The 15,200-nt window shown below is 35.1% G+C and overlaps 1 protein-coding gene across 1 annotated transcript; it reads left to right on the top strand.

Moving 5' to 3' along the window:
* The first annotated feature begins 4,187 nt into the window (after nucleotides 1-4,187).
* LOC141485240 (uncharacterized) lies at nucleotides 4,188-12,882 on the top strand. Its single transcript, XM_074181564.1, has 3 exons — nucleotides 4,188-4,344; nucleotides 7,730-7,919; nucleotides 12,540-12,882. Exons 1-3 carry the CDS (start codon nucleotides 4,327-4,329, stop codon nucleotides 12,752-12,754), a joined length of 423 nt encoding a protein of 140 aa, XP_074037665.1. The 5' UTR covers nucleotides 4,188-4,326; the 3' UTR covers nucleotides 12,755-12,882.
* Nucleotides 12,883-15,200: the final 2,318 nt, after the last annotated feature.

Here is a 15,200-nt window from a genome sequence, read left to right on the forward strand (position 1 = left end):
TTCTTGTACTTGCTTTAGAGGGTGGTGAGATGAACAGCTGTAACTTTGCTCAAGTTCAGCATGTTCAGATATTGGTAAGATTTTTTCACTGATAAATGCAATAATAGAATATCGTGCCCTATGAGTTTTTTAATGAAGTTTGAAAAGCATTCGAGTGCTTCAAAGTTGTTTGTAGATGTTTTCATGTGAATCATAACATTTTTTCACTTCAATATGAAAGATACATGTCAGGACCTTGTTAGGAATCACACTTTAAAAGGTAAGACCTCGTTATTCCTTAGCTTGCACAAGTTTCTCAACTTCTGAGAGTTGTCGTTCGTATGGGGGCGACAGCTGATTACCGGAAAAACAGATTTTAAACAGATTTTCAAACAGTGGTTTGCTACTTACATGAGTATTTGCAAGTGATATGTAACAAAATCGTTTCGAATTTTAGATCTGAAAATATGGGTGTACCTCAAATCTAAATTTTATGGCCCACTTTACCAATAGTTCATCTATATACGAGTACTACTAAAATTCTCGAAAGTACTGCTAACTGAATTTGTTGCCCTCGCTAATTAATATTTCAAATATCCTAAAACAAGTCGAGGTTGTGTACACAAATATATGTGAATGGGATGACAAGAACAAGTTTTGCCTGGATTACAACTGTAACATTGTATGAAATAAGTCGAGCAAATACTCAACATCTTGATCATATCTTTAAATGATTCATTGATTCATTGTACATGTACATGTACATGAATCACTAAACTACCAGGACTTGAAATAAATTGAAAAGAATCGACAATGAAGGCACATTATGTATAGAGTATGCTTTACTCATTATTTCGGGTGCTTTCATTCTAACTCAAAATATAGGCAAAATTCACTCAGGAGTCTATTCCGATGTTTTTTCTATTATAGCTAAAATGAAAACAACTGATTAATGTGGAAGTATGTACAAACTTTGGAATTTCAACGATGATAAACATCACTTTGTAAACCAATTACAATCTTATTTCTTGGACAGAAAGTAAAATTTTGAATATCAATGAAATTATTGGTATCATAAAAAAAGGTTTACTTTCCAGTTAATCGTCCAAAAGGGAACCCGAACATTTACCCTTATTTATTTCCAAGAACTCCTGCAAGTTCAACTTCTGTCCCTCAGCTTCTACATGAAGTAGATCGTACAAAATGTTGAAATCATGATTGTTCTTCAAAAGGTGGCAAGCATAGGTGGAACTGGTCTTCTTCAGTTCGAAACTTGTTTTATGTTCAGAAATTCTCGTTTTAAAATTTCTTGAAGTCCTACGTACACTTTTGGACATGATCCGCATGTTAGTATATAGACACCTGATCTGTTGTTCTTGTCTATATGTGATTTGTTTTTCCTAAGAACAAGTATTTACCAGTTGAGGAGGCTACGGTGTTAGCAAAACCCATCTAGGAATAAAAAATTTTTGTGAAAATTGTTTAATTTTTATCATGGGTAGAGAGACAGCGAATCTACTTCATTGTCATGAGAGTATTCTTGTGGACGAAGTTTCGCTTAATCTATAATGCAGTGTATACGTAAAAACAAAGTGTATTTGAATTAATCAATTTTCACTTCGCCATAACGCCATTCAATCACACGGCTAGCTTTTTAATTGAATATTTGAGGCGCTCAAAACGTTCAACACTACAACTGATTCAAAAGCCGCCGTCTAATTGAATTAGTTTGGCGCTCACCACCGCGGCGCTAGGTGCGTTTTGGTACATATAACAAGGAATGTATTTGGCTAGCGTTAGAAGAAAATGTTAAACCAATTTTCCACAAGCCTCATCCGGTTCCATTTGCTTTTCGGGGAAAGGTGGAGACATAATTGAATAAATTAGAAAAAGAAGGTGTAATTGAGAAAGTGGACAATTCTAATTGGGAAACGCCATTAGTGCCATTAGTAACCATTAGTTATGAAAGCAAATGGTAAAGACATTCGGATTTGTGCCAATTACAAAATGACGATAAACAAATATCTTAAAGATTTTAACCACCCCTTACCTAGAATAAATGAAATTTTTGTAGCTTTACAAGTCACCCTAGTTGATTTGCCATTTAACCAGTTGGCTAAGCGTCTTCTAGCTGTAGTGTTGAACGTTGCAGTCAACAAGTCGGCTAAACGACGTATAGCCGTGTGATTGAATAGCGTTGTTGTTCTGTCAAAGGGCTAGCTATTTGATTGAACGGCAATTTTAACCTGTTGGCTGCGACATATATAAATACATATAAGTCGTACAGGATACTGGAAAATAATAAAAAAAAAATTATCATTATCAACTTCTTGTCTATTACAGTATATCACTTAAAAACCTTTCACAGCATTCCTGAAGCATTGTAAAGATTTTATTTCTGTTACATTCTTTGGCAAATGGTTAAACATTCTACAACCATTATAAACAATGGAATCCTTTTTGACTGATGTCACTGGTGTTGGGTTGCCTTGCCATATATTGGGTTGGTGAGGATTGAAATTTGTTCAAATATTATTAAATCAAACACACTATTTCCATTGTAAAGATAGAAATCACTTTTATAATTCCATGAGTTCTTCCAAGAGTCTGTACGTTTTGATTTGCACGGCTCGTTTTTGCAAAATTAAAATATTTTGTAGAAGATAACCACTACTATTATTTGATAATCGTAAAACTACCAAACCCTTGGGAAGATTGAACAAACTTCAGTTTCGTGATATAATATGAACTTCAGCAATCATAAAATTGTTAAAACCAATACAGGTTCATATTTTAAATTCCAAATTTGAAAGTTCCTCAAGTAGTATTGTATTATATGTTTTTAAGAACAAAACATAAGCAATACTCTACACCTATTACTACGCCTGTGCGTAAGTAGCGATTCACGTTGGATTTGAATCGCTGGAGATTAAATTCATTTGGGAAAACGTTCTCAGAAAGTTTATTCCACATAAACGCAGTTTTCGAAATGAAAGAGTTCTTAAAGAGTGAAGTTCGAGGTGTACTGAGTTGGACCTCAAAACTATGAACATTCACAGTCCGTCGCGTATTTTTCATATGTACCGCTCTTGGTGGAATCAATTGTGCCAAGTCACTTGAACACTTTTCGTGAAAGTATATAGAAGATATCTCCAACCTTTCTTCGATGTTCCAGGCTATCAAGATTTCACGTAATGTTCGCATCTCTAATCAGACGGATGGCTCTTTTCTGGATGGAATCCAGCAACTTCAGAGTATGTTTGGGGCAGAGCATGAGAACAATACTCCAAAAAAGGTCTGATCTGAGCTTCATGAAGAAACAAAAGTTGCTGAGGTGTTTACAGTTTTCTGGTTCGGAACAGTGTTCTTAGCCTTTGAGAAGCAGCCTTTGCTATTCCAGCGACATGATTGTGCCAAGATATATTGGTGTCCATTTTAACCCCCAACAAACTTATCAAAGCAAAAAGCGGAATTATCTGACCTGACATTATTATATCCGGTTCGGAGACATCTATCTTGGAGAAAATCGATGCCTGAGTTTTTGTGGCATTGAATTAAACCTGGTAACTTTCACCACAATTCGAAGATCCTCATTAAGATATGCAACCTCCAGTCCATGTCAATGTTCTGAAAGCACAATGAAAGTTCCAATAGCGAAGAATCAATAAATTTTTTCTGTAAATAAAGAAGAAACAGCAAAACATTGAATTTCGAAATTTTTAGGTTTTTCCGTATATTTTCGGAACCAAAAATGCTATCATTCAGTAGAATCCAAAATTAAGTATTTTTAGCACGGTTCAATCAATTTTCTTGAGTCTTACTGTTTACGAAATACCAACGAATAGACTTGAATTTGAATCGCAGAAAAAGAAAAATTAATTATGTTTGTCATTTGTGCTAGTGAACCACCCTGACTCGTGTGATATAAAGTCCAATTTCCCTGAGTTGCATAACAGAACGGAAACTTCTTAGATTCTTTCATTGAAGTAGAAATATGCCATCTCAGCAGGAGACTCCACCCAGTGAAATACATCAATCAAGGCCAGTGATATAAACCATTCAAGTATGTGCATAAACACGCGGAAATTTCCACAATTCCACCATTTACAACATTTATGACCTTAAATATTCAAATTTACAATTAATAGTTCTAACAAATGCCCGTTTTGGTATAATTTTAATGGATATCACCGCAGAATATTCATTCAATTCTAAATTTCACGCATCACGAGCTTGAGAAGAGGAGAATGCGAGGTCAGTTTTGAAATACCTACTGGGGGTTGAGAAGGATATAGACTGCTTAAATACTTACTTGATATTATTCAGACATTTGCATTTTCAGTGAGAATGATGAACGCAGTCTTGGTGAGTACTTTTTAGGTTAGCGTCGTTAGATTTGTGAATTTAATGCCTATCAAGTAATTTCAATTCGTGGAGGAAAGTATGAAAACAACGCTTTGATAAGTTCTTTCACACTTTCCATATATACAGTGTGTGTCATATTCGGTTTCCTGGTGAAAGAGTTCAGTTATTAAAAATGTCCAGTCGTGCATTTGATACAATCAGTTATAATACTTTATTGTCAATTCTGACGATTTTCTGAATGAGTTTATAGGTTCGTTCTGGTTTTACGAAATTCAGGTTCTAGGACGTCAGGATCATGCGCAGTTGATATAAAGCGTTCTTGTTTCATGAGAATAAGTTCGGATTGATGAATCCTCTGTTCTGGTTTCGACTGCGAAATGATCCTAAACTGTATTGAACCGTCCCGAATCGTTCTTGCTCTCGAGGCTGAACTGTTGAGAACTGTTCCCGTTGCACATGCGCATTCATGTGAAAATTTGTTTGGGCTATGCTATTTTCTAGGATGTTTTCTTATTTATTTGATTTAAATAACTGATGGATTGAGGTTAGATAACATTTGAATTGACTACAAGGAAACGCTACATAATAACATGGATATGATCAACAGTATTTTTTCGTCTTGACTTCTTCATTTACTTATACGATAGGTGGCACAGTGGTCTCCTCAAAATGCGTTCTGGCTTAAACAAGTGTCCGAGATTTTTTGTTTGTACGCATCATGTCTTGCGCAGTTTCCAAACAGTTTCGGATGTTAGAACCAGAACAAACCGCTTATATGCAGTGTCATTATTTAGAGCGTATTTAACGCTCTCTCTCATTGAGATCAAGTATACTCCAAAGTCAAATTGTTTAATATATGGAGTACTATCAAATCCATCTATATGCAGATGAAACTAAATTGTACTATTAATTTTATCATAATGTTATTGTTGGTGCATGTGAATGCGACAATAATGGCATCAATGCAATTGTCTCTTATTAAAACCACGGACTTCAAATCAATACCAACGATGATGAGTCTGACGAAAATCAAAATTGAATAAAATATCCTCGAACTAGTTGACTGTGCCAAAAATCTAGGAATATTCGTAGATGGGAATCTTCGTCATGTAAAATATGTGAATAATATGTTAGGTAGAGCATATGGTTTTTTTGAAAATTATGACAGGCAATATTCAAATCGTAAAATTAAATGAATGCTATGCGAGAGCCTCTTTTTTCTATTTTTGATTTCGCGTGTTATCTATATGGTCCAAATCTCAAGGTTTTTAGAAAAAATACAACTGGTTTTATATGGATAACCAAGAGTTGCATGCTTATATCATAATATAATTCAAACCGAACTGCTAGAATTGATTATATCAATAACTTTCGTAAGGTATTGAGAGTCCTGATTATGATGATTCAGAGCTAGACCATCAGAATGATGACACTTAGATGTTAATTCCATAGCTGTCAGTTTTATCGCTGTTGAAAAAAATCGTTTTTTGGTCACCGACTAGGAAGTACCCACGTACGAACGGTTTTCTTGAGGAAGTAGCATTTTTCCGACCCAGTCCGGGAAATACGACTCACAGCTATTTGACATGAGATTGGTTTACATTGTGGTTTTTGAAGGGAGCATGTACTCTCTGTGGGAAAGTTCAATTTTATTGAAGAAAAATGTAAACATAGCCACTTTCCCAAAGGTTGTTGCATTTCTCAACAGAATATTGGTTATAGAGTAGAGAATTCAGAAGTCTTCAACAGCTAGTAGATCAACAAATCTGTTTAAAATTTTATTTTCCGTTAATCAGAATAATTAGAGAATCATATAATGAAACATATGTAACGCTGAAAGTGATTTAAAGAGAATATTACTATTATAGGATATGTACGTATCAAGTTATATTGCTTTATTTTCGAGTAGTAGCAATTATGGGTTGTTTAGCTGATACGTGTAGACAGGCAGACCTAACAAAAATGTCAATTGATCTGATAAACGACAAGAAATACATGTTGCTTGTGAAAATACCAGATTCCAAAACTCATATTGAGATAACTGTTTTGTGATTGGACAAGAAAACCTGCAATATTGTTACAACTTTGGGTTGGGGGCTGCTCAGGTGTAGCGTTAGGAGGAAAATATGAGAGAAACATCAGAATACCTAAATACTAGGTTTATTGCCAAGGAGTTGTACATGGCGGTCCTTTCCCAATCAGGTCTTATTAACAACTGTCTTATTATAATACTTGATAACATCGTCAAATATAATACATATTAACATCAAGTCTAGGATCAGCTACCGAGGTCTCCTCTCGCTCCGTACGCCTCGTGTTGGTCATAGTGACATTATGTCGTCGTATCGATGCTGGACTAAGGGTAGAGTCCTTGACCGGCATAGGTCGTCATCTCGCCACAATATTTATCTTTTCGGTCATCTCATACTCCATATAAGAGATTATTCGTGAATTACAAAAAAAATGTTCTATATAGCCTATAGGTATCCACAGTTTTGGGAATCGCGGATTAGGAATCGCGGAAATTTTAAATTTACCCAATCCTAAAGATTACACAGGCACTAGTATTTGTCGCATTTCAGAGATTTTATTAGCTGATAATGGTGGAAACATCACAAATTTTAAGAGACACACACAAACAAAATTAAAATTGCCAAGACCATTCAAAAATGGTCAGATGCAAACAAGCAATGTGAAACGGAGACTTTACCCTTTTGTTCTGACTTCAACAACAGGCATTCAAACATACCAAGCATTTCAAACAAATTGTATCTCATCAATATTAGCATTTGCTCGAATTTTCATATAAATATTTAAACAAGAATTAGAATGTTTCTGTTATTAGGTATCTATCTTCTGTTCGAATTTCAATATTTAATAAAAATAAGAATTTAAATGTTCGAAATTTTGTTCTACAAAGAAATATAATTGAGAAATGCTCACTAGTTATTCTCCACGGTTGCCAAAAAAATAGTGTACGCAACACGACCGAAAACAGTTTTTATTGGACTCGCAGACTTCTAGGACTCGCTTACGGCTCGTCTCAAAATTTTGTCTATTCGTCCGAACAAACAGTATTCTCCGGACTTGTTACGTAAATTACTATTTATCGCTGATGGCCTAGCCTTCAATTTTTTCATCATTTCATGAGTTTCAAGGAAATAAAGGAAATAATTAGTATAAAATTAACTTCTTCGAAAAATGCTTTTAAGTTATGGTTGTAAAACTGGATAAAATTGATAAAACATTATTTTTTGCGTTTTTATAAAGCCGATATGTGATGAAGATTACTTATCATTCATCAAATTAAAACTATTATCCCGCTAAAACGTTTGTAACTTGTATTACTCCCAACCTGAAAATAATTTCTTTTGTTCTCTTGTAGGTAGCAGTTTGTTTGTGTGTTGCGCTATCGGCAAGTCACGCAAGCCACCTGGGCGTTGGCCTGGTGGGTCCCTCAGAGCATGGCGTAGTTATTCAAGGTCCCGGAGCTAAATCCTCTCTCGTCGGGCCCGACGGAAGCCACATCTCGGCTGCAGTGGGTGGCGGTACCGTGGTCGCTCCAGCAAAAGCCGGTAGAGTATCTGTTGGTCCATTTTATTCCTTTGTTGATAAAAGGAAGGATTGATGAGATAAATTTTGAATATAGGCCAATGCAAATAATTTTTGAAGTGGTAAACATTATTAATGGCATAAGAATGGTTATTTACAAAATGAAAATTGTGCTTGCTACGGGAAAATTAATTGAAGTCGATCTAAAATATAAGGGATAAAATGAAGTGAACTTGGGAAAAACGGCCTTTTCATCATTTTCTGAAATTTCCAGAAAAAAATGGAAAAAACGAAGGTATTTTTCGTTCTTCATTTTTTATTTTACAAAATTCAGTTGTCTTTCACTGTATTACATGAAAACTTTCCGAAATTCTCAATATTCTGTAAGTTTTTTCAATCAGAATATACAGAATGGCATTTCATTGTGACGGTAAATTTTTAAAAAAATACTGAATTCTGCCCTAAAATACTGCTGAAAACAGTCGTTTTCAAAATTGACATTGAATTTTTTGGCTGATTTATCTACTTTCAAATGGTGTGGAAAAAACTCAGCATTACTATGGAAAAATTTGTCAGAATATGAGATTCTGCAAAAAACATATAATTTTTTTCTGTTTCAATAAATAATGACCAGGCCCTCGCCTGCCTCGCGAGGGCCTGGTCATTATTTATTGAAACATAACATAACGCCGCCCTAAGAATGCTATATTACCATCTACGGCACTCTTACGGTATTGAGGAGACACCGGTGTTGCCCTACGCTCCGGGGGATATTGAATCCGTTGTGGGGAACGAGAGGTGCCGAATTTATTGGAACTATTCGTTCTCTACCCTCAGGCTCATACAAGCTAATAAGCCTGATGTAGTCCTTCCCGACCACCAGACCAAAACGATATTTGTCGTGGGGTTTTCAGCTCCTGGCGAGACGAATATCGTCGGAAAAGAGGAGGAAAAACAGATAAAATATCGAGATTTTCTCTTTGAACTCCGCATACTCTATCCAGATCAGTCTGTCAAGATGGTTGTTCTGATTTATTGGAGTCCTTGGTGGAATTATGTCCTCTCTACTCTCGAATCTTAAAATCATACCGGCTTGCCGCACTAAGACAGAAATCTTAGCCGTGACTCACTGATTGCTCAGGGCACATGATTCTCGGACCCAATGATCACTTACCCCACGGTGTAGGGAGTGGTCATTGGTTGATAATGTTGGCGCGCTCTAACGAATGTATCGGGGCTTCGGGGGATAGGACGTGACCAGCACAAACTACGGTGAAAAAAATGATAATAATAATAATAATAGTAATAAATGATCTTTATTTTTATCTTGGCGGAGTTTAGCTTACGCTATTCTACCACTCAACCATGACTGCAATATTTTTTAATAACTATACAGATGAGTTCCTGCTGAAAAATGTCGTTATGCAACCACCTATAACCACGAGTTCAGGCTGAATTCAATTGTGAATTATTTGCAATGAATACAGGGCAATGCAATAGCTAGTTAGAAAAATAAACCATAACAATTGTTTTCAATCAACAAAGAATCAGTAATACTTTATGATCTTGTGATGCATTGTTTGGAACCTTAGACACGTGTTGAAGTGTTAAAAATAACGGTTTTGTGTTAGGATAGTACTCAAATAATATTCATACTTAATGATACTACTATTTGCAGAAAGTGAACGTATAGTAATTATAAAGAGAAAATTCGCTCAATTAAAAGTCGATCCAAACTGGAAGTGTTGAAAAGGGGATACAATTTCAGAGGTTGAAAATGGTTTTTCACAATTTCATTCGAAACAACGATTTGTAAGTAGAAAAAGATTTACAACTTCAGTGGCAACTAGTTCTTAGTAAAATAACATTTTTTTTGATGATTTTTTCCAATGTTGGGATGATGAATTCCATAAATATTCAATTCAATATCTTGAAATGTATAAGGGATATTAAGTTTAATGATATTGTGTTTGTGAAGAAAAAAGTCGGGCCATACCAACCCGGCCAGTGTTTCAAGGACATTTTCTTGCTCAGCAGTATATTTTGTATCAGAAAAATAGTAGACTCGTACAAAAAATGAACAAAAATATATCCAATAGATACATAAATACATCATGGTAAATTTCACTATTTAGTCATTTGATAATTATTATAGAAATCAAACTGTGTCATCAGTAGATTTTTTTCATTGACTCGGCCATTACTTGATGAAAATCCACAGTTGGGTAAGGTTAGGTTAGGTCTGAAGATATCGGATCTATTCGACTCTCCACCGCAACCCGCAAGGATTTATTGTAGCTCACACCTATTCACACTCGGCCAAATAACCCCAGCTTCTTAACGAAGCCGATTAGTTTGTAAGGTGAGTGGTCTTTCAGGTCAGTTGGTAAGGGTACGGATCTGCCGAACTCTAAGAACCTGAATCGGTTCCAAGCGGGGCAGGCACAAAGTATATGCTCTGCTGTTTCATCATTTTCCATACAGAGCCGACACACACTGTCTTCCGACAGTCCAAGTCTCTGCATATGATGATTCAAGTGACAGTGACCTGTAAGACATCGTAGTTCATTCCTACTGTAGTCCAACATCTGTTTGGTATCAAGCTTCGAAGGGTAGATAAACGCCTTGGAGTGAGCCAATCCTGAAAGATTCTGCCAGAAGTCCATAAATCTTCTTGCCATACAGGTGTTCAATGTTTGTTTGGCAAAGCCCAAAGCGATGCCAATGACAGGTTCTGGTCCGATGAAGTCGCTTGCAGCACCCTCCTTTGCAAGAGTCAGCAGCTTCATTACTTTCCAGGTCAGTATGGCCAGCAATCCAGACCAGAGACAATCTGTTAATCCACAGTAATTTCACAAACTACACCGAAAATGTAGCTCGAGAGGCTAAACCAGAGATCTACTGCAAAAACACCAGTCCTAGCAACTCTACATGCAGTGCTCCACTGGTGTGAATTGTTTTTCATCTGCAATGGATTGATTAGCAATATTCCGTAGTCGAATTGCATTACGTTTTCATCACGAAAGATTCAATCTTCTGGCTCGCGACATTGTTGATAACACTGTGACGGATATTGCTGATTTACTTCTACTATATTATATGACCACAATTATTCATGAAGGCACATTCACATATGTCATGACCTTTATTGTCTTCGCAGGCATTATGACAACTGTCATAACCCAACAAACCGAACGTCGTCAATTTGCTCAATTTTTGATTTCTTTTCGTTTTTCAAATGTTTTGCGGTTCGGCAGTTCTTGAGTTATATGTGTATGGTATAACTAACATGATCTTGTAACTTTGCTTCGCATATTGAATATGGGATGATGACTTTTGTCATCGGCCACGTCTACGATACGTACGAAATTTTTTTCTCAAAGAAGTACACTTTGTGAGTGAATCTCCAACCCTAAGTTCTTCTCACCCTATTTTTTACCTACCGAATGAGTACGATATAAATTCATTAACGGTTGCTGAGATATTACAAGAAATCCTCACTATGATTATTGAAAACTGTAAGCTCAGTAATTGATAGTGATCTTTCCAGTCTGAGAAAAAGGTGATATTCTGTAAATGGGCACAATTCAGAATTCTGGATTAAAAAAACTTTCATATTTTCTCATATTTTGTAAAAAGATGAATTTTCGAAAAATTGGAAACTATTCTACTGGAAACAACATTTTTTACAAACGAATGGTCAAAATAATTTAGGGAGTGTCCATTAAATGGCGAAGGAGCTGGGAAGAAATTCTCCTGCCTTACTGTGGTACATGAATATACATACATAAATACATGCATGAATACATACATAAATATAAATTAAGAACTGATGAAGTTTGTTTTGTTAATTAGCATGAAAATTGTAGGGTGGCTACAAACGGAGTGCCCATTCCTTTTTTCGAAAGTATAGGTGAGGACAAGGCAATTTTCAAGTTACTGCCTACTTATGGACAAAATAATTATAATCCCGTTGCTTCGGAAAAATTGTTCCTCAAAGTACCGTAAAAATTGATCTTTTCAATGAAAATCTTGAAAATGTGCTAATAACCCCAAAATGTATCGAAGAACAATAAACAGCAGAATTTTATGCGAAAACAAATACATCACTTTATTGTCAAAACTGTTGAAAAAAAGGTATGACTAAAAATATTCTGGACTTCTATCATCATATAGTAATCCTCTCAGAAAAGCACGGATAATCCAAGAGTATCTCATGAAGTAAAATTTGCCTACGAACTTGAATATCAAATTTTCGAAAAAATAAAATACTATCCTCATGAAATACGTCTCGTTCATGAAACTGCTAATAACGTCAATACTCGAAAGTAAGTCACCCTGTATATCAGATTATCATTTGAGAAAACAGATGTTGCGGCAATTTCCAATATTATTATTTATATAACATATACTGACTATGTGCTATTTTATGGACGTACTGTATACTTGAGACTAACTCATATCCTGATTATTAGAGTCTGCCCAATATGTGAATCCTCTCTACTTTTTTCACTAAAAAAATTGCCACTGTGTTAATAGCTGCCTCTTAAAATTGACCTGCCCTTCCTAGAATGAAATCTACAAATTTCTAAACTTCCCTCGTTTTTTATGTTGAACTCAAAACAGTTGTCTTCTTTTTCCAGGGGGAGTTGTATCAGCGGCAATAGCACCTGGATACGTTGCCCCAGCTGCACCTATACCTATAGCTCTCCATTCAGGAGTGGGACATGCAGGATTCGGTCTGGGATTGGGTGTTGCTCCTGGATCCGGGCTCGAAGGTCAATACGTTCATGATTATACAGAGCAACTGTACGACGATGGATCATATAAAGGTGGAGAAGATGACGGTCACTACTAAAAGGGATCTCTCATTCTTCCGTTCAATTTGAATATATACATTCCTGCTGTATAATATGAGATTTTATTCTTTCACGGGCATTATGTGATATAGAAATAGATGAGAGTATATAGTTCATGTTTTCCTGATGTTTGTTCATTATTTGCATGGTTACCACCAGAGATTTTGAGTATCAATTATTTATCGTGTTAAATCGTGTCACGTAATTTTCACAACCAGAATGTTAGCAGAGTGTTAGCAAATTCACTCTTTGAAATAACTCGTCAGTAAGTCTGAGTCAGATTTTCTCTCCAATATCTGAGAAATATTTTTAGAATGTTACAAGATTATGTGCTCCTATGAAAAGTACGATAATTATGAATTTCATTCGCATTTCTACACTAGTATAGAGTAAGATGACATTAGTAAAACCTCAAAGGTGTCAATTCTTATTTCAAAGTGATAGTAGATATACCTTAAAAAAGTTATTCGAAGACACGAAACAGTAGCATGCTGAAAACAAGTGATTTATTGGATAGAATACGTGAAAACTATCAGACATTTAATTTTTTTGAATTTTGAAAAATGTTTGGTGGAGAATGTAATTTGAATTTACTTGGCTTGAATATTCTGATGTCTATATCCCGAATTCTGGTATTTCAACATTTAACAAAGGATATCTCGATGAAAAATGCAAAATGAATGGTTTCATATAATTTTTTTAAAATTCAACAAAAATTTTAAGTCAGTATTCTGGAGATTCTGTTGTTTCCATTGACATATTTTGTTGAATAGAAGATATTGAAAATTAAAGTACTTCCCAATCACTATCTTCAGTAAAAGTCATCAAATCAATAATTCAGTTTATTCATCCTACATAATATCCAAATGGATAATACCAAGGATAATAAGTATATCGTACTGTCGATCCATAATAAGGCCATCCAACGCCAAAGGAAGCAGCCTGAAAAAAATTAACATAAATGATATCATCAACAACTGCTTGCATGTAACGGTATTATAAAATATGTTCACCAAACAAGTGGAGTTGTGAAAGACCGTGACTTGACATGATTTTTTACAGGTCCAGTACAAATAGTCAACGAATTTTAGCCCTCGGCCGTTTTCACACAGAAAAATAAATTCTATCAGTGCTTTTCTGTCTAGTTAACTCAAATTTTCTCTCTCACTTGTACCGTCTTGTGTATTTTCATAATATTCCAGTCGAAAATTGATAAACACATAGGGGTGCGACAACTTTTTGGGGTATATTTGAATTTCCGGGCTGATTTATTCTTCATTTTCAGTTCTGATGATATCATGTCAATCTTGACACTGGCTTCATACACATCTGAAATGCCCGTGATCACTCTCTTTGTTCGGTTAACGGACTGTGATTGATTATTCCGCATTTCAGTTCAAGTTATAACACTTTTCAGAAAGTAAAACATCCGGAGTCAAAATAAAAACAATTCATACACTTGGGGATTCATTTAGAACATTATTTCTAATAATGAAAGTAGTATTTTTCGTGCTATGAATCGTACGTTGAAAGGTAAGACCACATTGAACTTTAGCTCGTACTAATTTTCACTTCTGAGGGTTCTTGTTTATGAGGGGGTTACTGCTGGTTAACGGAAAAATATATTTTAAACGAAACAAATGTTTTGTCTACGCACACACTCATTTATACCATACTGATGAGTAATAATTAGCATGAAACAACTGTGTACTCTACTGCTTAATTCAGTTTTTCCTTTGTATCGATCACTTCATGAAACATGTTTATAGTTTGTGCGACTGAGTGTTGATGAAACATCTGACAAAATAAATCGACGATTCGAAATGAATATGAATTCTAATTACATATACATGTTCGTTACTGTTCAGAATAATGATCTGTTAATATAACTAGTTGAACGCATCCCAAGGTTGAATAATAGATACTGGTTTCAGCATAATCATTTAAATTATTTACATTATCGAATTATTAGAAACATAACAGTGCACATTATATTTCCAGTTACTCGAAGTTTTTTGACTTAATAGTTGTTGGTAAAGATTTTCAGCACTGAGTAAAGTATTTATTTGTCTGAATTTGTGACATTCAATTGTATTTACAATTGTTTCAAATGGTGTTATTGAGTTTGTTTTTAATGATTTTGGAAACATTGGAAAACTTATGTTTTCAAAGTTTTCCACCTTCACTCTACATTATTGTCAATTTGATTGTGAAATACAATGTTTCATACCAGAGCCAGTTTCATTTCGCCTAAGAAAATCGAACAGGATTGTGCAAAAGTCCTGTTACCAATTAGTTTTGGATCGTTTGTATAGAAAAAAGAAAAACTACTTGACAGGGATAGTAGGAACGTGTCATTGACTATATACCTCTTTATCCAGACCAGAGCAAATATATCATCGGAAACTTTGTTTCAGATTCACAAATATGAGAACAAAAATAGAA

The sequence above is a fragment of the Leptinotarsa decemlineata genome, unplaced genomic scaffold (genome assembly GCF_025532065.1).
Source record: "Leptinotarsa decemlineata unplaced genomic scaffold, Ldec_3_MD MMD2_tig00026314_RagTag_RagTag, whole genome shotgun sequence".
In the NCBI taxonomy this organism is placed as follows: Eukaryota; Metazoa; Arthropoda; class Insecta; order Coleoptera; family Chrysomelidae; genus Leptinotarsa; species Leptinotarsa decemlineata.